This window comes from Agelaius phoeniceus, chromosome 4 (genome assembly GCF_051311805.1).
Source record: "Agelaius phoeniceus isolate bAgePho1 chromosome 4, bAgePho1.hap1, whole genome shotgun sequence".
In the NCBI taxonomy this organism is placed as follows: domain Eukaryota; kingdom Metazoa; phylum Chordata; class Aves; order Passeriformes; family Icteridae; genus Agelaius; species Agelaius phoeniceus.
In genome coordinates this window covers 45686652-45708632 of record NC_135268.1, presented here as the reverse complement: position 1 = coordinate 45708632, position 21981 = coordinate 45686652, and the positions used below count along the sequence as shown (strand labels likewise).

General features: G+C 40.4%; 1 protein-coding gene across 2 annotated transcripts in view; it reads right to left on the bottom strand.

Moving 5' to 3' along the window:
- The window catches only part of SGCZ (sarcoglycan zeta), a 394909-nt gene extending 381259 nt beyond the window's left edge, over positions 1–13650 (bottom strand). Inside the window, exon 1 of one of the 2 annotated variants that reach the window (XM_077177494.1) lies at positions 12674–13650. In XM_077177494.1, the coding sequence (XP_077033609.1) occupies positions 12674–12712 (39 nt within the window). In that variant the 5' untranslated portion in view covers positions 12713–13650. The remainder of the gene's footprint in view (positions 1–12673) is intronic. The other variant, XM_077177495.1, reaches the window with a different exon arrangement.
- Between the last annotated feature and the right edge of the window lie 8331 nt (positions 13651–21981).

The window sequence follows — 21981 nt, the reverse complement described above, 5'->3', positions numbered from 1 at the left end:
CCCATCTCCTAACCTCGCAGGAGGCAGTCAGTGGACATTGGCCGAGCTGACATTTACATTTCCAGATCATCAACATCCCCCTATCTCCAGACAAACAGTCTTGTGAGAAAGATGTTTTAACACTAGGACAGAAAGCACAGAATGTTGAGTAGAAGGCTATTTCTCAGGATCCTGCACTTGCCCTGGAAAGTCTGTCTCTACCCTATAACCACCAAAAAGCAGACCTATACCCTACAGAGTAATGCACCTGGGCCTACATTCCTGAAGAAGCAAACAAAAGAATTCAAGATCTCACAGGTTAGAAAGAAAAAGCTAGCTTCTAATGTATGCAAACTGCATCCCTCTGCATATTTTTAGGTGTATACTGATTGACTTGTCTCAGTGCTTAAAATTAGGCTGCCTTTAGGCAGCCAAGTCTCTTTCAAGAACTACTGATGATATTATTAACCTTTGGTATTGAAATTTTGTAACACCTGATTTACCCCAGTAAACAGCACTACTATTTCATCCTTAGCCCTGGACTGTGAAAGTTTACAGCTTTGAGGTTTTCATTGGTTTTGTCTTTTCAGAAGATGCCAATAGAAGCAAACTACCCATCAAACTGATATGGATACAGACTGTTGCATGAGGGATGCATTACAATTTTACCTTTCTTTTAAAAGGTATGTTTTTAAAGGTAGATTTTTAAAACATTAGTTATTTTAATTGGTTCTAGATTCAAATAGAACAAATTGAGCAGACAAATAATTATTCCTTCTTCTGTCTTCAACTCCCTTGAAAGGTCACAGAACTTTTTTTTTCAATAAAAAGCTAGGATTGTATCTGCCATTAAGATTTAATTATGATATAACTTGTATTGATATAAGGATTAGTTTTACTCAGATGTAATAATTACAAAGACATTCATATTAATCTTAGTTCAACATTGGATATAAGCAGGCCTTGGTTCCCCATGAGATAAAGAACTGAATCCTGTGTATTCTGGCTGAGGCAGTTCAGAAGGTCAATAAGCAGGATTTCTTTGTCATTTAGAAATACAGCATTTCCTTCTCTTTGTTCAATTCACATTGTTGTAACTACTTCTAAGCAGGTGTTTAGAACACAAACCTTACAGACACTAAAATAAGGAGATGTTTGGTTCTTGAAATGTGTGGTCTGGTTGGCTTGCAGTTGACAAGGCATTTTACAGGAACACATCTGACTTTTTACAAGTTTCCAACAGCAGTAAACTTTATTCCTGCTGACAGCAGAAGCAATTGCTGTGTTCAGAATAAAATTGATTGGTTTTAAAGTTTAACTTTGTTTTCTTGTTTCATGTTTTATGCTCTAAGGTTACATTTAAATATCTTTCAGATAATCATTTTGTAAAAAACAATTACTTGTATGTTACTGGGGTAAAAATATGTGTGAGTGAGCACCAAATCATTGCAAGGTAAGGGGAAGTGGGGTTTATTTGAACTGGAAATAAGTATTTAACTTCCTCATTTGGAAAACAGTATTTTCATAGTTGAACTTTCACAATTTATTTTCAAGATCAGAAGAAAAAAAATTAAGGCAAATAATAAAATAAAAGCAAGAAATAAAACTGCCATCATAACCATCAGCAGAAGGAACTTTGTGTATTGTGATCCAAACATCTGCCCTCATGATGGCATGAGGGGGCACATTCTTGGGAATTCTTGATTCTTCATTATTGTGCCTCATTTTGGAATAATATCAATAGTGGCAACTCAGCATACACAAGTCTGTAAAATATCACACCCAGATTGAGCACCTAACACTATTACAACCATTCTGCTTTGTGAGGGATGATCCAACTTAAGATGCTCCAGCTACCAGCTGCTCCTGCCAGCCCCCCCAACAGAGCTTAGTACCTCTGCACCACTGCTGAGTCAGTTGTATTTTATTTTCGGTTTTGTTTGAAAATGTTTGGATCCCCTAAAATTAAAATGTATGGCACTTCATTTCTTCTAGCAAAATTGCACAGTCAATCTGTGCAACTGGCTGGCAGGTCAAACAAGGCTGAGAGAAGAGCACAGAACTGTAGGTTCTGTTTGGTAGGTTTGGCAGGACAATGGAAGGCACCTTCGTTTGGCTCACATGGTGCTATTGGCTTCTTCCAGTAGATTGGCTTCTTGTTATCTCTCCTGTTTCCTTCTTCATGCTACTGGCTTTATCAGGGAGGAGTCACAAGATGCATTAAGTGTGTATCAACGCTACAGGATATTTTGGCATTGTTATCAATTATTTAAAAAATCTATAATTTAAAACATAAATGAGTCCATGCTCAAAGATGCCTTGTCAACTGCAAGTAAACCATAAAACATTTTGCATATCAATTCAGTGGTAACATTCTACTGGGACAGTAATTTCATCTGCTTTCAGAGGTTCTGAGATTTTTCTAGCCCAATCAACTCCTCTGCACCTGAGTAAGTAGTTTGATTTTTCTGGCACCTCAACAAATAAATTTCACTCATTTTTTTTCCACATGCTTCAAATGTTGCATATGCCACAGACACATTACTTACTAAATAGTAATATTACCACAGAACACAAGGTTCTGCTTTGAATTAAAAATTTCAATATACAGTAATAATATGTGAATAATTAAAATATGTCCATGAGGTATCAGCATCAGCAACAGTTCAGAGAGCTACACAGGCCTTTTGATTCAGTTTGTCAGCACCTCAGCACTCTGTCACTGTGCTGTCATTTGTTATTGCACCCCTCAGCCTTCCCTTTCACCTTCAAATCTTTACATTCTACTTGGCTGTCCTAAAACCGCATTGGCAAGCTCTGCATGTCTATTACAAAATAACAGCATTGTAGTCTGATGCAGCAGCGTACACCCAAACCCAAAATATATTTTACTCAATATAATCTATAACTCTTGACATATCAAGTGATAGGCTTCAGCACAGCTCCCCTAGTGCTCCCTCTCTGCTCTGCTCATCATGCTGCAATTTTCTGCCTACTAGGTACATTCATTGATTGATCAAGGCTTGCAAAAGTCCGAGTTCAATAGGATAGACGGGACCTCAGCAAAGGCTGTTTTATGCCTGTCAGCAGTATGATAGGAATTCTATCATGAGACACAGAGACTACTTGCAATCTCATATTTTCATTAAGCAATAGTGCAAGTGGTCCTGCTAGACTGAGTAGATGACATATTTGCATGAACAGTGAAGGCTATCCACCTCATCTAAAACAATACTGAACAAAACAGGGAGCTTAACCAGAGAGAGGTCTCTTCTGAACAAGCAGATCATTTTCTGTGGAAGAATGGCTACATGACAGGGGCCACGTTCTGGACCAAGAACGGGAGGATGCAGCTAATCTGGGTCCCTGCACCTGCAAAACACTGTGTCCTTGAGCATAGCTGTGGTACAATAACAAGCAGTGAGAGAGACATGAGAAAAGAAAGATGTAACCCCTAAGGTATGAGGAAGAGCTGATATTGTAGTATAGCCAATAGATTGCTTAGCTTGCAGAATATGTATGAGCTTATTACTTGTTGTGCATAAAAGTCTGATGCTCTCTTCAATAAACGAAGCTTGCTAAACACTCATATTGAGCGTCCAAGTTTCCCTCACCGCGACAATTTTCCAATCACATATCACTTGCACCTAGTGAGTTGGGGGAGAAATGAAGAAAGGTATGAGATCAACTCTAAAAATAGTAACTCACTCTCCTGAAAACAAGATATACTTACAGAAATTACAATGTCAGTGCCAGTACTGGGGAAGCAGCACACTCAAAGTGACTTGTTAGTCTCTAAAGAATTATATTCTTCTGCCAGCTTTTTCAGGAAATCTAATAAAACATTGATGAAATAGAAGAATAATTTTCTCTGCATAAAGATTAAGTGGGAACATGAGTCTATACGATGGACGGTTTTTGCATTCATCTCACATCTGCTGAGGAACTGCAGGAATCATTGGGAAATGGCACATAGAATATTTCTAAACTGATGTGTATCTGAAATAGTAGATGTCAACTCGAGTCCTACAGGAAGTGACAGTCAATACCAGCTTGTTGCCAGCTATTTCTACAACACCCTATAAAGCTTGACACAGCTAGGCAGTCTTGTGCTAAGACTAGATCCTATTGTTTCAGAAGAAATAAAAGGGAAGACAAGTATTACCAAGCTGTATCAAAATGCATAATTACACACAAGCCTGTGTGCTGGCATTTGCCAGAACCTTCAGAGGGAACTGAGGTTCTGACAAAGAGTATTAGAGTTTAGGAGTAAGGGTAAATGCCTTAGGAACTCCATAAACTGGAGTAACTCAGCTGAGTGATTTCTACAGAGTTATCTACCATCTGTTGGTGGTGACTCAAGCTAAAAAAACACAGATGGATCTTGATCCAAATTTTTGTGTGGGGTTTTTTTGGTTTTGGTTTTTTGTTTGTTTTGCTCTGTGATTTTTTTGTGGTTTTGGGGTTTTTTTTGGGTTTTCGGTGTTTGGGTATTTTTGCCTGAACTGTTCCAAACTTCTGAGAGGATTAAGATTTTGCGTCATTTTGGAAAAATAGATTTTTATAGGGAGTGTCTCCTAGTTTGTACTTATTCAGAGCTAATTCTCAAACTATTTATAATAATAAATGATGCCATGAGTTTCAGCTTTAAGACTAAGTAATCTTCTTGGAAAAACTTCCAGTCTGTTTGTAATGCATTCTGAAATTCTCTCTGCTATTTATTGAGGCATAGATTATTCAACTTCCTTCCTCACACATATATTATGTGGTGAATGGGATTTACAACAGCCAGCCTGCTCAGCAGGGAGACTCCTGAATTAGCCAAGACAAATTACGAAACAAAAAAAAGCACAGACTGAATCCTTATGTATCTCCTGAAGCCTTAGAACCTTGTCAGAATTTTCTGTATGGAATGCAATTCACATCCCTAAAAGTTCCAGAGGACTGGGATGACCAAGTAATCACTTTGAATACAGAAAACTGGCTCAATCTTTTCTTCAAAATGGAAACAACCCCTCCGAGTGGAGTCACAGTCTCTTTTTATTGTTTAAGATACATGGAGTTTAAGCTAATAGTAAAAAAAAAAAAAAAATCCACATTAAAAGGAAGATACAGGTACCTCTGTGAAAACAACTGGGGTCACTCTTGTGTGCTAAACTCAGGTTTGCAAAGAAATCACCTTTGAGCACCCTCACTGGGGACCCCAGGAGAATTCAGTTTATCTGGGGGATGGATATCAATGGCACTAAAGCAGGAAAAATCATAAAATACTCCTCTTAGTCCAAATGGTAAATATGCAAGCAAATGCACTATTAGTGTGATCTGCCAAAGCAGCATGACCAGGGAAAACTAAAAGTTCTTCGTGTCTGTGCGTGAAGTGGGGTCTTTGTGGATTCCTTTACAGCACAGAGTCTCTGTTGCACTGTCTCTGTAGGCACCTTCCCTGCAGCAGTTCCAAAGGGAAATGATGAATGTTCCTGGCAAACAGGACTTGGAACTCTCACAGTGAACCTAGTAATAGCTTGACTACTTCCAAAGCTACCTACAAACAAACCAAGTTTTTAGCTCAAACCTCAAGTGCAATCAGGAAAGACAGAGTGGAGAGGGGGCTGCCCAGCCCTGATCCCCGCAGCACAGAGCAGGCAGGCTGGACATGTGGCAGCTGAGCACCTTTCTGAGTTCAGGTTTAACACCTTTTCCAATGTAAGGCTTTAAATTGGAAGTGATGTAAAACCCAGATTCTGAGGCTTAATTCAACTAGCTCTCTTCCCCTTTATTATAGGTAGCTCGTGAAATTTTAGACTGCCTTTCAATCTTTGTCATCTGTTGATCTATGTTCAGAAAGTTACTAGCTTATAAAGGCAGCAAAGGTTCTATTGATTCTTTACTTTTAGTTTTGTTTCACATAGCTGGAAATTTGTTAAATGGAAGCCTAAGTTGAACAAACATGAAACCTTCCTCAACAAAGTTCATTTACTTGTCTTCAGTTAAAGAGCAGAGCTTTACAGAGTGCTTTGTGCATGTGGACTAGCTTTAACTAGAAATAATAAAATTCAGTAATACTAATTAAGTTCATTTGGAAAGAATGCTTTCTGTAATTTCAGTGGCTTACACCATTACTTTCTCAACTACAGGTCCCAGCATACCTGGGCAACTGCACTGCCTGTGTTCAACAGGAAGCAAGGAAGTTTTGCCCCTTTCTTGAATCCCACTCAAAATAACTAATGAACAATTTTGTGTAGAAGACAACCTATACAACTGAGAAGCTGAAGTATCATCAATCCCCACCTTGAAGAGCGAAAAATAACAAAAATGCCTTTGTGGATCTGATCCAACAATTTGTACTCTTCACCCTGATAATGGTACAAAGAATACATTTAGAAAGCACAAATTAATCCTGTTTTCAATTTATGTGCTGCCATTAAACATACACCATTACCTTAATACAAACTAGAAGGGATGTGATTTTCAGTAGAGGCAGCCTCTGTTTACTAACATAATTTGTTCAAGAGTTGTAGGAGCAGGAAGGTAGAACCTATAAATTCCAGACCATGCTGCCCACATGAACTGAACAGAACTGCTAAAACGGAGATATATGGCTGAAGGCCAGATTTTTATGGCTGAGGCTTTCTACTGCTTATGGCACCAATTTTTAGGCATATCACTGATGTGCTTCTGCTGATGTAACTGCAGTGATTCAACAAAGTACTGCTTATTTTAAATTGCAGAAAAAGATACTCTGTCCTCATTTATTACTTTTCAACTGCAAATACACAGAGCTTATATCAAACAATCCTCCTTAATGTGTTAGCTAGAGGTATAAGAAAGTAGGTACAGAAAGAACACTTTTTTTTTAATTAAAGTTGCTGAACACCAGAAGCTTGCTTTGACTTACTCAGTACCTCTGTAAATCTGGCCTTGTGTGATTAGCTGCAGTAATACTGCTGAGAATAAAGCCTCACATTTTGTGTCTCACTGTTGTGGCTTAGCCAACAGTCATTCCTTCCTGTGACAAGGAACAAAACCCACTGCTCGTGGATAGCAACCACACAACATCTTTCTTCACAAAAAAGGGTTTTGTTGTGGATCAGAGTTAACCTGTAATATCTAAAGAATTAACAAAGGATCAGATGGCTTAGTAGATAAATGTGTCTTCCTTCTTGGACTAAGTAATTCTGGCTTTACAATGCATTATACATGGCTGCAGTCAAAAGTACAACATGGCGTTAAGAACATTTCTGTAAGCTCTTTAAATGTACAAAGTGTTTCAAAATAAAGGAAAGAGTACAGCTTCTAAGCCGTGTTCTCCAGGTTTCTTTGAAGGAGAGAAGAAAATGACAGTACTTTCCCTATGGGGAACTTCCATGTCAAAGTAAGAAAAGTGTCTATTTGTAACCCAGAGTGCCTTTTGTATTATTATTATTATTTGAATCCTTATCTTTGTCCTTTGGAATGCTGTATCTTTAGAGGACATAGAACAACTATGTTAGATATGGACTTACAAAATTTATATATAGTACCACAAGGTGAAATGATTTCACAGAAATGTCTCTTGTAACATTTTTGCCATAACACTTTAAGTAAAGCAATCCTACGACTGGCCTTATCAGGAAGATGGGAAAACAGTATCAACCTCCAAAAGGTTAAGGAATGTAGTACAAAAGCATGACTGGGACTCACAAATGTGTCTTCATATTACAGATTTATCTTTGAAAGGCTCTAGCATGAGTTATACATTGTCTTCAAATCTTACATTCAGACCTACAGAAACAACCCAACTTACAGTAGCATCACACAGTAACCTCTTCCAGTTCAGGAAGAAAGAAATGTGTTGCTAACCTTTATGTAAATCTCTTTCATCTATTTTTTTAAGTGCAAAATACAGTGGTAGAGGAAAACACAATATTTTTCCCAAAACCATGAAAAACAGGAAGACAAAGTCGTTTTTTCCCTTTACCCAAGCATTCAGATTTTGATGTACTTTCCTTTTAAAGAGTGTTGAGCTTAGCAAAGCTGTAATGTACAATGTCAAAAAGCTCGGTCACAGATTATATGGATTCTCTGCAGTGAGAGTACAGGAATGATTTCTAAAGTGTATAGTGAGAGCACTGCCATTGTCTTGACCTTTTTTATATATCTGCTGAACAACTATATTTTATGCATAGAATTCTCTCCAGTTTCCTGAACTATGTCTAGTCTTTATACGTACTGAGAGATGGAGAGGAAATCCCACAATAGGAACACAGAGAAAAGAAATTTGCATGTATATTACTTTAAAACCATTTCAGCTTGACCTTCCATGAAGAATGGTTTAAAGGATGAATGCTTTGACTGTGAATGCAAAGGTTAATTGTCTTTATTGAGTATTGCTGAAAGGACCCTAGTAAACCATGAAGGTTTCTTGGAGGGACGTGCTAAAGAAGGATAGGAGAGAGAAGGTTTTGTATTAAAAGGACAAATCCCTTAATATCCACATTAATATGTCCATGTCCCAAGCAGAAGACTTTAATAAATGAAACAGACTTTCATAAGAGGCTGTTGAGTGTTATAGAGTACTACACTTTCTATTATTGAGTGACTGACTTTAAATAGAAATAAAACTACCTACCTAAACTCATCAAAAGTCCTCCCACAGCACACCAAGCACATTAACTTCTCCGGCTACTTCTTTTAAAACATAAATAAATTTTAAAAATTACAGAATTCCTCAGAGTATTAGTTCTCCTGTTAACTTAAATACAGAAGTGATTTACGTGTTTAAGACCATAAAAGTACTCCTTGCCTAAATTTTTATGGTTTCCTTGTTTGAATTTCTTTATCAGATATTTTACAAATTACATAAATTGCATTGGAAGACTATTGTCACAAAAACCTCTTCCGTGACCAGTTTCATGCTATCTTGTGTCAGTAGTTTTACATCACCAGCAAATGTAAAACTGCAAACAGACTATAAATATTCTCTCATGAGCCAAATAAAAAAAAAACCAGCTAATATTTACAAGATGATTCAGAAATAAAGTGTTTAATTCTTTTGCATATTAAAAGTGGCAATTTCAAGACACTTAAGCACACTATTAATCAAACATTTTGGGATTGTAATGAAGAATTCTCACTGAACCAGTGCCTTCAAGTAATAAATGGCTTTCAGGATGTTTTTTAATCCATCATATTAATAATCTCACTGTTACCATACATTCAATTACAAAGCAACTTTCTTCCAGAGAAGTATCAGTGGTTTACACACTACAAGGAATACTATCTCCCTCTAAGACTGTACACAAATTGTGGTTTCTAAACAAACATAAGAGGAACAGTCATGATACACATTAGAGGAATTATATGTCAAATGAACGAGCAAATGTGAAGGACAAAATCTGTAATAATCCATCCAATGTCAATGCAAATCACAAGTCAACAGGGTCCAGCAAAACACAAATGGCTCCTAACACTTCTTTGCAAATGATGTTCAATTTCGAGCAATTGCATGCCTCAACACAGTTTTTAAATACACTAAATGCAAAACAAGTTAATTCATCATCTTTTGCATATACAAACTACAGAGTCCTATAAAATTCATAATACTCATACAACCATTCCATTTCATGTATGTTCAAAATGTAGGTAAAGACTTGCATATACATTAGGTAACAGAAAGCCCTTCACAACACTAAACCCAAGACTACAATGCAACTATGATATAATTGTTTAGTTTGTGTACTACTCCTTTAAAACAAAAACCCCACAGGCTTGTGAGTTGAAAAGTCAGAGGGAAGTTCTTGTATGCAGCTGAGAGAGATGAGACAGATCAAAGGAAAACCAAAACAGCTCAAACCCTCTGGAAGAGCAGTCTGTTTTCCATACTGATGACTTTCTTCAGGGTTTCATGCACAGGCTAGTAAGAGAAAGCACAACCATCTCCATCAGCAGGTGTTGCACACATGATACTTGTTGAGCTTTTCACAAAATCACTTTTCAAAATGTCTATTATCAACATAAACAATTCAGAATCCATTACAATCAGTGCAATAAATAACACAGAAATTTTGAATTATTTGAGGTGTATAGAAGCTTTATAAATAACATAATATGTGTTTTCAGTGTCATTATTACTATTTTCTTTAGAGACAACACTTTTTTTTTCTTTTATTAGTAGGGAAGTTGTCAGTATTTTCTTAGTCTTATTGGCATGTATTTGTCTTAGCAGAGGAAATCCAGTAGCAAGAGAGTGTCCAGCCCGTTTCCAAAATTCTCGGCAAGCTCTGCTGTGACAAACTGCTACCATATTTGACATTCTTGACATGAGCCCTCCACGCAGTGTGGTGCGGGAAGGAGTTCCCTCGGCACCTCAGGACCTCTCTGTCTGCCTCCTATCTATGTGCCCTGACTGTCCCTTTGGCCTGGCAAGCGGCTGTGTCGCCCAGGAGAAAAGGAGTGGAGCGCTTCCTCTCTCCTGAAACTACCCAGAAACTGATGGGAAACCTTTCACGACTTGGAGCACTGTGGAAGATGCTCTTTACTGCGCCCAACTGCAGCAAGGTCACCAGCTAGGAACTTCCCAGACCCCCAAGAGCTTTGTCCCCCACTTTGTACTCCTGGCGCTGGCAGAGCGGCTGGAAGTCTCGCACTGGGAGGAAAGCCGGGCTCGCCGGAGGGAGGTGCGGGGCCCCGCGGCTCGGCACGCCCATCGCTGCCGGCGGGGAGCTGCTCCCGGCGGCGCGGGGCTGGCGGCCGGGCCCGCACCACCCCCTGCCGGCCGCAGGGGCCGCCTCCCGCTCGGCGGCGTCCTGCCGGCGCCTGGGATCTCTCTCAGCGGCCGCACATCAATAAAACACCCGGGAAAGCCGCGAAGTGCGTCGTGCCAAAGCGGCTGGTCCCAGAGCTGCCCAGACCCTAGCAACATCTTCGGAAATGCCTCCTTTGGAAGCTCCTCTCATGCTTATGAGCGGAAAAGTGCCGATGCTTACTTCTCAGCTGCTTCCTTGCTCAAGGTCGCTCAGCCTATACAGGCTGCAACACGAGTGCGAATTGCAGCGCAGATAACTACGGGATAACTGGAAACCCCTGCTCTTCAGCCTAGGCTGGATGCCCTGCTCACAGCGGGACCTGCCTCAGGCTTTACGGACAATTCATGCGAAGTGCTGCCCTCATGTAGCATAAACATATTTTCTTTAAAGACCCCTTAAAAATAATCCAGTACAATAAAACTTTTCGCCCGCTTAATCGGAACACTCGTCTTTTGCCTTCCACGCAGCTGTGAATTTCACAGCATTCACAGCGGTCTCCTGTGAATCCTGTGAAGGCTGAGGCAGCAGGGAGAGGACTCCCGGGCAGCCCAGGCAAGCAGCGTTTGCGGCGGGGAAGCCCTGGAAGCGCTGTGAGGATCAGCGACTCCCAAGCAAATCGTCTAATGGGCTTTCCTCTTCTGCGCTTCCGTCACCTCAAATACTCAAACAGCGCTGCAGCCCTGGGGTGCCTTTCTCTGGGGAGATTAGTAGGAGTTCCGAGCAAGGCTGGGGGGGGGATGAATATTCAGTACTTTCAGATCTGGTTTATAGGAAAAGGAAAGGAGCCCCCAGCAGCACTTCAGCGCTCGCCAGCGCTCGCGACCCCTTCTCCGCGGCCCCGGGGAAGCCGGTGCCCTGAGGGGGTGTCCCGCGGACGGCCATGCATGAGGCGGCCAGGGCCGCCTACCTTCCCCTGCCCCTCTCATCGCTTCTTTGGCGCTTCCTCCGCCACCACCGCGGCGAGGTGTATGTGTGTCCCGCCCCTCCTCCGCCACCGCGGCGATTCACTCCGGCTCAGCGGCTCCGCGGAGCTCGCCCCATGCGCCCGCTCCCTTTCTGCTGCCTTCCTGAACCAGCCGCCCTCTTTACCGTGTATAGACTGACAGAGAGATTTATATTATTATCATGATGAGATGATGATGATTATTTGAGCCAAATTCCGCTCAGGGCCGGGGGCTTGGCGGCAGGTGTAGGAAGACTCCTTCTCTGCAAAGGAGCATGCTCAGCGCTCTCAGGCATGCTCCTTCAGAGGGGAGAGAGCCAGAGCTGGGCCGGGGGGCGCGGGGGGAGCCGAAGCCTCCCAGCTCGCACCGTCCTCATGCAAAGTTTGACTGTACCCGCGGCCCCCGGGCCGCGGCCCACCGGCTCGGCATCCCACTGCCGCTGCCTCAGCTTCGCTCGGCCGGGGGAACCGGACACCGCGCGGGGGACGAGCCGAGAGGGGGGGGTGGAGGGGTGGGGAAGGGTTTCCCCGTCGCTCCCGGCGGCAAGGGGAGGAGAAAGAGGAAGAAGAGGAGATGCCCCGGCCAGAATGGTTTCAGAGCCAACTTCTGCCGGGAAAGGCGCGGGTCAGTTGCCGCTTCCTCCCAGCTGTTCCCGGCGCTGCCCCCAGTGCTCATGCAAAGCCGAGAGCACACGGGCAGTACCATCAGCACTACCATCATCACCACCACTATTATTATTAATACTGTCGTGACGATGCTGCGGGCCGCGCCGGCAGGAGGGAAGCCGCGCTCGGCTGGGGCAGCCGCCCTGCCGCGCTTCCCCCGCCGGCTGCGCGCCCCCCGCCCGGGCTGCGGGAGCCCCGCGCAGCGCCCCGTGCGGGCCCCGCGGCCGTGAGGGCCCCGCGGCCGTGAGGGCAGGGGGGATCCAACCCCGGCCACAGCCACGGCACCCGGCGGGTCGCCTACCTTGAGCTCCTCCGTGTCCAGGTTAGCTGATCTGTCCATAGAGCGAAACTGAACGGAGCGGACTGGAAACTACGGAAGTTGTGCCAAAAAATGAAGAGGAACAAAGGGGGGGGGGGCGGCGGGGGGTGTGGGGGGGAGATAAAAAAGGGGGAGGAGGGGGGAAATCTAGTCTGTCAGTTTCCAACCTAAACTCAGCCTTGTCCTCCAAACCGTGGCAGCTCCCCTCAGTCTCATTCTCCGCGATCACGCCTCCACCGGTTTAAATAAATAAATAAATAAAATATTTCACTTTTTTAAAAAATAACTCCCTTAAGGATTAAAGCGACAGGTGATCCTTCCCTGGTGAAAGAGATTCGCGTCCTCTGGCAATGAAAGGAGACAGCAAAAAAAAAAAAAAATCCACTCAGTTTAAAGATTTTTTTTCTTCTGCAATAAGCTCAGAAACCGGCGAATCGCTGTATCCCGAGGAAAAAATCCTTCTTCCCTGGACAGCATCATGCAGCAAATTTCAAGCAAATGTGTTCAAACTGAAGAGAACAGTCTATGATAAAAGCCTTTCTCCGTCATGCTACCAGAGTAGTCTGGTAGCTAAATTAGCACCCTGTGAGCGCAAGACATTAGCGATGAACAATTTCGCTGGCAAGATAACAAAATCCCCCAAGTCCTGCATAGGCTAAAAATTTGTTATGCAGCTAAAGATAGTCTATAGTAATAATACTAGTAATGTATATATACACATACACATATATATATAATAAAGGAAAGTCTGTACGGTATGGTCTTCTTTGAAGGTTATGCTGGAAGAGTTGGGAGGAAAACAGGAGGTGGGTCTCTTGCAGAAGAGAAGGGAGAGAGAGGCAGAGATTTCCCTCTCCGTCCCTGTTTTACTGTCCTTCACCGCCAGGTGACTGACTTCCCTCCTCTCGGCTGGCGCGGGGGGATTTCTCAGCTCTGGAGCAGCAGCGTTTCCTCCCCGAGCAGCCCCGGCTCTCAGCGCCGCCCTCCCCGCGGCCCCTCCGCCCCCCCGGCCGCTGCCGCACCATCCCAAGGGCTCCTCTCGCTGGTCCCCGGCGGTTTGAACAGCAGACACAGTGGTCAGCTTAAAAACCAGCACTGCTTTATATCTGTTTTGTAATTGCTTTGTGTGATACTCATGTATCGTTCCGTATAAAAATGCATATATATATATATATATTTATATCTGCAGGTGTGTCTAAATTAATAAGGTGGTGTGGAACTTAGTCTTTGGCTTGTAGCGTGCAGTTTTGTGCAGCTGTTGAGTGTATCATTGATGGGCTGCAGCTGTGATGGAGCAGCCTTTCTGATAGCACGTGGATTAAGTCTGAGACTCTCTCAGGTTGTTACTTTTACTAATCCCCTTTTCCAAAGGATTCACTGTCTTCTAGCTCTCAGATCACTCTAAAGAGAACCAAAATTAGATTTTAAAATTCATATTCCTCCCCGCCAAGATTTTATCACCATCCTTTTTCATAAATCTGTCACTTGCAGTTTGGGAGAAGATTTTTGTGATTTTTGGATTCCTGCTATCAGTCTTTTGGGGACCTTATTTATGAACTTCATTCATGGCAAGTTCAGAATTATCACTTTCTAGTACTATCCCCTGCTTTATACACTGCTTTAAATAGGATTAATACTCCTGATAATTCGACTTAAGTAAGCTAACTTAATAGCTCAAAGTATACACTCAGTTTCTGGTTCCATATAGATTTGTTTGCAGCTTCCACCACTTCAAGGTTAGTATAAACTTAAGCCCTGGGTAAAGCCCTGTTTCTGAAGACTGGATATAGCCCTCATTTTCTGGACAACTACAGATGCGAGGCAGATGCAGGCAAATGACATTTCTCCTGTATGCACGAATCATACATGGCTTCTAGGTTCATTGTGAACGCATTGTATCGTTATTATCGTTCATCTAGAATGGCAGTTTGTAAAGGTTGAACACTTGATCTGGCATTCCCATGTAAACCAAAATGCTCATGTCCAAATAAAAGACTGCCAAAGTAGACACTGAAGCAGCTGTAGGACCTATATAAATTTAAGAGGGTTTTCACCTAAAAGAAAAATACCACTATATCCACCCACTCCCCAAATCAGAAACCTGGAGAGACCTCTGTAAGAGACCATGCTGGAGAAAGAAGATCTCTTAGAAGATGCTTCAAAGTCTCAAAATGTTCCAATAAGCAGGATGGGTAGAGGAAAGGACTGCCCCATTGTGTGAAACCAACCAGGGGACACATCATGAGAGCACCTTGGTGCCCTGGCTCATGTCACTGGGTAACCAGAAGACTCCTGAGCTTCTCCCTAAATCCATGCCTGTTTGCATGGCACTCAACAGATCAACAAGTAGCTGCACAAAATGCAAATTTATAAAAACAGAAGGCCAAAGACCTGCAGTACCCCGATCTTCTGCTGATTTGTTGCTTCTACATTTTGGAATTTCTTAGATCTAGAATTCCTCAATTTGTTTTGATATTGGCACAAAATCTGTGTCAATGTGATATATTTGAGAATCCTCTGCTGAATTTGGCTGATGCCAGTCAGGAGTTCAGTGAAGAGACAAGGAAAATTGACAAGGCACTCATATAAGCCAAACTTCCTTAGTAAACAAGACAAAAGAAATTGATTTTGACAGTTCCTTGAATAATACTTTAAAATATGTTTCACTCCTCATAGTTAATATAGCCTAACGAGTGACTTTAAAAATTCGGGTTTATTGCTGCTAAGGCAGGCATGCCAAACTTGATTAATACTAAATTTCTAGTTCCTTCAGATATCTTAGTTTTTATCTTGTGTATAATCTGTAAGGCATTTCTTTTCTTGTGGCAGGGCTCTAATTCACAAGATAGAGCTGGCATTTTCATCCTCCTTATTCAAGCATGGCCCTATGTCTTAGTTGTTGCACATGATGTGGAATTACTATTTTCATTAAAGAATGCTTTCTGTTTCATTCAGCACTGTTAAGAACCATTTTCAGCATAAGTGTCAACACAAAATTTTGCAAACTTCATTATAGGGAAAAATTGTAACCAAACCAAAGGCTAGATCCAAAAAGGTACCAGAAAATCTTTAAGCAAATCAGAACCTGAGCTCTGAAAATGACACCTGAACCTGGTGCAGATGAGTGTCTGGAAATAAAAACTCAAAGAAAGCAGCAGTCTGCAAATTTACCAAGCAGTAACTTTGACCCTTGATTCAGCAGGTCAACATGTGGTAGACTAGTGAGGGAATTACATTATTTTGTGTAAATCAGTACCTTAGCTACTATTTCACTTCTATTCCTGCATTCATCTGATAATTTTTCTAGTTTTTGGGGTTTTTTTCTGCTAATAAGTCACTGTGAAAATGTCATTCACTGCCTAGTCCTATGCCTTTCCTGTCCCCCAGCCTTTCTGGTAAGGAAGGCATTTCTGGTAAGCTTAATTAAATATTATAAATCAAATATAATTAAAGATTGTGTTGTCTGGATATAATTAAAGGGTGTATGGCAGGAGAGTCCTTGAAGAATAAGCATCCTTAAAAACTGAGTGCTTAACTTTGGAGTACTAGACTTAGGTTAAGGTTAGGTTAAGGTTAAGTGACGGTTATTTTTTTGTGGTAGTCTTCTAGACTGGTATATTTTTTCTTTTAATTAGAAAGACTTGTTTTCTCCTGATTTACATTGTACATTTTTTTAGTAGACCTGATTCTGACATACAAGGGCAGGACAGAGAACATATGGAGGACTTCACAATGGTCATTCCGATCAGAGCAGCATTTTATCCAATAAGGAAAAGTTCCCCTCCTCAACCTAAAAGAATAAAATTCTGCAGTCATTTAAGACTGCATGCAAACAACAGGGGAGCATATTTTCCTAAATATGCAAAAGCATTTTTATAATCACAAGGTGTTAGCAAGCTAATGTAAAGATTGCAGCCAACTCCCCCTGTGGTACATCCAAACACTGAGCAAGTGCAGTTCAAATCTGTGCAGGGAGCGGAGAGAAAGCATAGCTTTCCAGCAAGGACTCACGCTTTTTTAAACGGGCACAGTAGTTTCAGTACTAGATAGCTATCACGATTTCTTTCTCTTTCCAGAGGTGGAAAGATGAGCACCATGATGTCCCAAATGAAATAACACAGAGTGCTTTGTCTTCCCATCAGCGCATCTGTCTCATCCTTGGGAGACACTTTTTCTCAAACAGGATTTTCCAAGACAGGGTCACCTAGAAGATCATCTTGTGTGGGTTTGTCTTCTTTAGGTATGGATAACTTACTGGGTTGCTTTAAGCTCTCAGATAGCCCATGTGGGAAGGTAAACACCACTTCTTTCAAAAAAGTGTGAATCATCTTGGGAAGTGACTGTTTCTTTCTGACTGCACCGGAGTTCCTTAGATGACTGAATCCAGAACCACATACTCAGTAACTTAATACAAATACAGTTCAACTAAAGCCAGAGTTACACATATGCATATGAAAAAAAGTTGCAAATCATTATGAAACCATGGAAAATTATGGAATCTGTCATAGTGAAACCACAGGTGCTGGTCTTTCTCATTTCTCATCCTTTTAAAACAGAGAGGACAATTTTCCTAATGCACTGTTAGTAAGAATGGAAAACTAATTCAAAACCTAATACAACTCTTTTGATACATTTCATAGATATTTTCCATTTTAAAGAAACCAAAACCCACCAAAACTGCTAAACCCACAAACCCATAATTTCAGGCTAGAGATGTAGATTCAGCATTAAATATGAGAACAGGTGAGTGGTAATATAGCTCTTAAACATAATGACTAAATTTTTCCCAGGTTATAAGGGAAATCTGTATACCTGAAAATGCTTTTTTAATGCTATTCTACAACATATAATTTTTTTTTGTTAGTAATGGATGTCAGGCTGACACAGGTATATGTATGTTACATTATAGTTCCCTCTCAGGAAGAGTAGTTGGAGTAACATAAAACAATTGGGCTGAAGCTACCAAATTGTCTTCCATGCTTCAGAATCCATCTCAAGCCAGAAGGAATAACTTTCTTTATCCTAGAAAAGGCTGCAGAGGGGCCTGTAAACCATTGCTGTGCCCTGGGGATATGAGAGATATGAGTAAAGAACTCTAACACTACAATAAGTAAAACAGAGCAGAGAACAAATAAAAGTTTCCCATTAACTGTTATGTTTAGCATTATCATGTGAGCAAATAAATGTGTTGGTAACAAAAAGGTCTAAGGCTCATCCCATTCTTCCATTCACTGCAGAAATACTTTTATATTGATCAAAAAAATGGTATATTTAAAGATACATAGTGATTGATGGTCTGAGTTTGCATTGAATTGGAATTATTATGATCATGGATACAAATGAATATAGTGGCAGCATTATACCATATGTTGCTCTATAACTTGAGGGTTATGTAACTTTTTCAAGGCCATCCTTCATAATACTACAACACTTTACAGAACTTTGAAATGTATGAATGAAATCTGAAGGGAAATAGGAAAGATGGAGAAATAAAGGCAATATTTAGATTAAATTAATAATAGAAAAGCCTTAGGAGATGAAATTGTTTGACTTGAATTAGGCTGGAAAAGGTCAGGTGTTTCCTTCCCAAAACTGTTTTGCTTGCCTTTCTCACCATTCCACCCAATCCAAATAACTCTTCCCCTTTTTCTGCATCCCTGTGCTGTTTCTTTCTCATTTTCCAAAGCCTCCACCACTAACTTCATATGTTAAACAGTTACATGAGAATACTCCAGCATAAGGCCTTTTTATAAGCTGATACAAGGAAACTTTATTTAACACACAATAAACAATATGATGTTTGGAGAAAATGTAAGATGATGGCATTAAGAATTTTTTTTTCTACTAAGGACAAAAATGAGGTAATCTTTTTCATGAAAAGGTGCATTTTCTACCAAATCGCTCCAAGAGATCAAATTTATGCATGGAATAATCCAACAGAGAGATGACATAGTTAGAAGAACTGCTTTTGCTCTGCCAATGGCCTGCTCTGTGACTTTATCTAATTCAATAACTCATGTTCCATATTGCATCCATTTCCACAGTTGCTAGATAAAGGAATTTATATTCATCCATCTGTGTAAGTTTATGAATTAAAGACTCTACAAAGTATTATCACAAAATAATCCAAATTTCAGCACAACAGTTTGGGTATTCAAAAAAGAATGTTCACCCTTCCAGAACAACAAAGCACAATATTTCTGCATCTTAGATCATTTCAGATATTCTAATTATGTATAATCAATATGCATATTTTTAATGCATACAGATTCCTGAAAAGCTAAACTTCCTAGCAAAATTATTCACTGACCTCTAGCAAGCAAAGTGGGCACTTTAATGAGTAAATATGCAAATATATAATTAGGTTGAAAAACCTGTAAACCTTTAGTGATAATGAAAATAAATGTTGTGAATCAGGAAAAAAAAAAAATCCCTCTTCATGTGGGAAAAAAAACCATTGATATTCCAGAGCACTGCTTAGAGGAGCTGGACATTTCCATAGGAAAGAAATAGTTTCAGAGTAGTTCAGTTTCATCAGGAGGCCAGTGCTTTTTACAACAATGGTATTTAGACTGTAAGCTCTTGAGGACAGAGACCTTTTCTTTTTAATATCTGAAAAGTGCCATGCAAAGATACATGTATACATTAATATTTAATACACAAATATTAATAATATTTCTGAGTGAGGAGCATACTTTCACAAAATCATGTTACTTTACAGATTTGAATGTCAACATAACAGTGTTACGGTGTTAACTGGCGCTATTTCAGAGTAATACCAAGTAGACCTGGGTGCTGTGTGTTGGCAATCTGTACAATTTGTAAATCAGATTTCTGCAGTTTGAGATGCTGCATGTTTATATGTGTGCACGGACATCTCTCTGAGCCCCATTAGCAACCTTTGAATGTCATGACCAACTTCAAAGTGCATTAATTGAAGTCGTAAATAGATCCTCCCACCTATTGGTAAAAGCAAACAACTTGAAACAGGACAGAACAAAGACTGTGCTGATGCCTTCACTAAAAGGAAGGTTGAAGTCAGTGTACTTTAGTAGGTGTCCAGAAATCTGCAGGAAAACAGTTAAGGAGCTTTATGCATAAATATGCAGACATTAGAGCAGATGCTACTCAGTCAAACTTGGTGCCCCTTACTGATCCTCTCATATATAACATGGAACAATCTGACAAAACCTTTTATTTGCAGTTGCCTTTATCTTCTCATTGCATTCTCTGCTGTCTAGTTAGGGGTGAGCTCATTGTGCAGCCTTTGACTAATTCAGTTACAATGTCTGTCAACCATAAGAAAAATCCATGGAAAAGGGGCTTTGTTAGGTGCAGTTCTCAGATAACTTCTTGCTGTACAATTTTTATATTATACTGCTATATTTACTACATTCTTATATCACATTCTTGTTATAATCTTTGTACACATATATGCAATTATATCTATTTTAATACTTTCAAGCGGCAATACAGCTTGTAATCAATAGCATGTCAGTTGTATTAGAGAGTGCTGGAATCTGGTTCTGTTTCTTATTGAAATAAAAAAAAAATCATCTCTGTTGCTGGACTGAATGCAGCTGCCATATCCTGTAGTCCTGTCAGAGGGCAAACACAGGCTGGAGTTCCCATATATGTCTTTTGAGTTAATACGAAAACTACACAGATAATTTATTTTTGAAATATATTAAGTTATTGGTTTAACCTACTACTGGATGTGTATTCTAGCATCCTGCTGAAACGTCGTGCATAAATTTTGGGTTTGCTGAAATGGTGTAGTGAGAGAACTACATCCAGAAATCTTGGATACTTTTTACCTCTTTAAGTACAAAATAAGGTGCACAAGAACAACTAAAAAAAGTGTTATATTGATCTAAGAGAGCATTTTAAAAAACTAAATGTAGAAACACAACATTACATCTGGTCAAACTTATCCTGCATTTAGGGAGATACTGAAGTGCAGAAGCAGCCGTGCATAACCAGCACAATGCACCACTTCTTGGAAGACAGTATCTCTAAGGAACAACAGTTCATCATGGAGGCTGCAGCCAGCCCTTTCAATGCATAAATTATTCCTCTTTTCAGTGCTGTGCATATCTGAGGGCATAATCAAGTCTTAGTGCTGGAGGGAGATACTCTTTGTTCTAAGAAATGAAGTCTGGAAAGAAGCCATTTTGCTTAATCTCTATGAGGCATTACTCTTAAGTTTCATGAGGAAGTGCTCTGCAGTCTCACCATTCCTCCCAAGCTCATCCACACACTGAGAATTTCTTGAACACCTTAAGGAAGATGAAAGCTGCCATACACATCTTAATGTTTATTAAACCTGCAACAAAAAATGGCTGAGTTGTTCTAAGAGTTTTTTTTAGTTCACTGCGGGGTCTGTTTCCTCACACCCAGTTCTTATAAATGATTGTTGACGACTGCTGAGAGAGGTATGTGGCACATCCCTCTGGACTAATAAGCACATAGCAGCTACAAAACTGAACATTACCACCTACTAGTACCGAACATCTCACTGCATAGGAGAGGATGCTCTCCCAACAAAGCAACATACACGAGTTAGGATTGAGTAGCACAGTTTATTTCAGACTTTCCCCATTTTTGTACCTAAATGATACAAAGCCTTAATGATCAAAAGGTCTTTCTTAGAGATATACTAAATATAAATAAGATGCCAGGACAGTTCAAGAGAACGTCACATGCAGCAACTCTTAATAAGAGTCTGAATTTTTTTCACGGCACACAGCAGTTTTAGAGGCACAGTATTTGAATGGGTTGAACTAAGAGGTGGAAATAAAAGATTTTAAGGTGGCAGAAAGAGCTTAATTACAGCACTTTTGTACATGTTGAGAAGTTTTACCATAATTGCCAAGACACCATTTTGCACAAATGGGGAAAGGCTCAATTTTTAGGCTACTTTTAATACTTATTGTGTGTTCTTTCCCATCCAATAAGAGGAAAGCAGATAGTCAATATTGCTGATTATAAAAATAGGGGGTTTACGACTGAAGATGAAATGTGACAAGTTAACCTTTTCAAGAAGGCTCTATTTAAATAAATTATTAGCATCTGTTCTTTTATCTGATTTTTATGAGTCATTCATTCAGGTCCTAATATATAGAGTGTGTGCATGGGGTTATCTCTGACAGCAAAGATTGATCGTAGTAGTCATCCACTTTTGAAAGGAAACTGTGCAGAACTTGATATGGAAAGTTAAATCCAGAAATGACAGAGTATTAACTATGCTACTAACTTCTATACTACTGCTAATATTTTTCCATAATCCT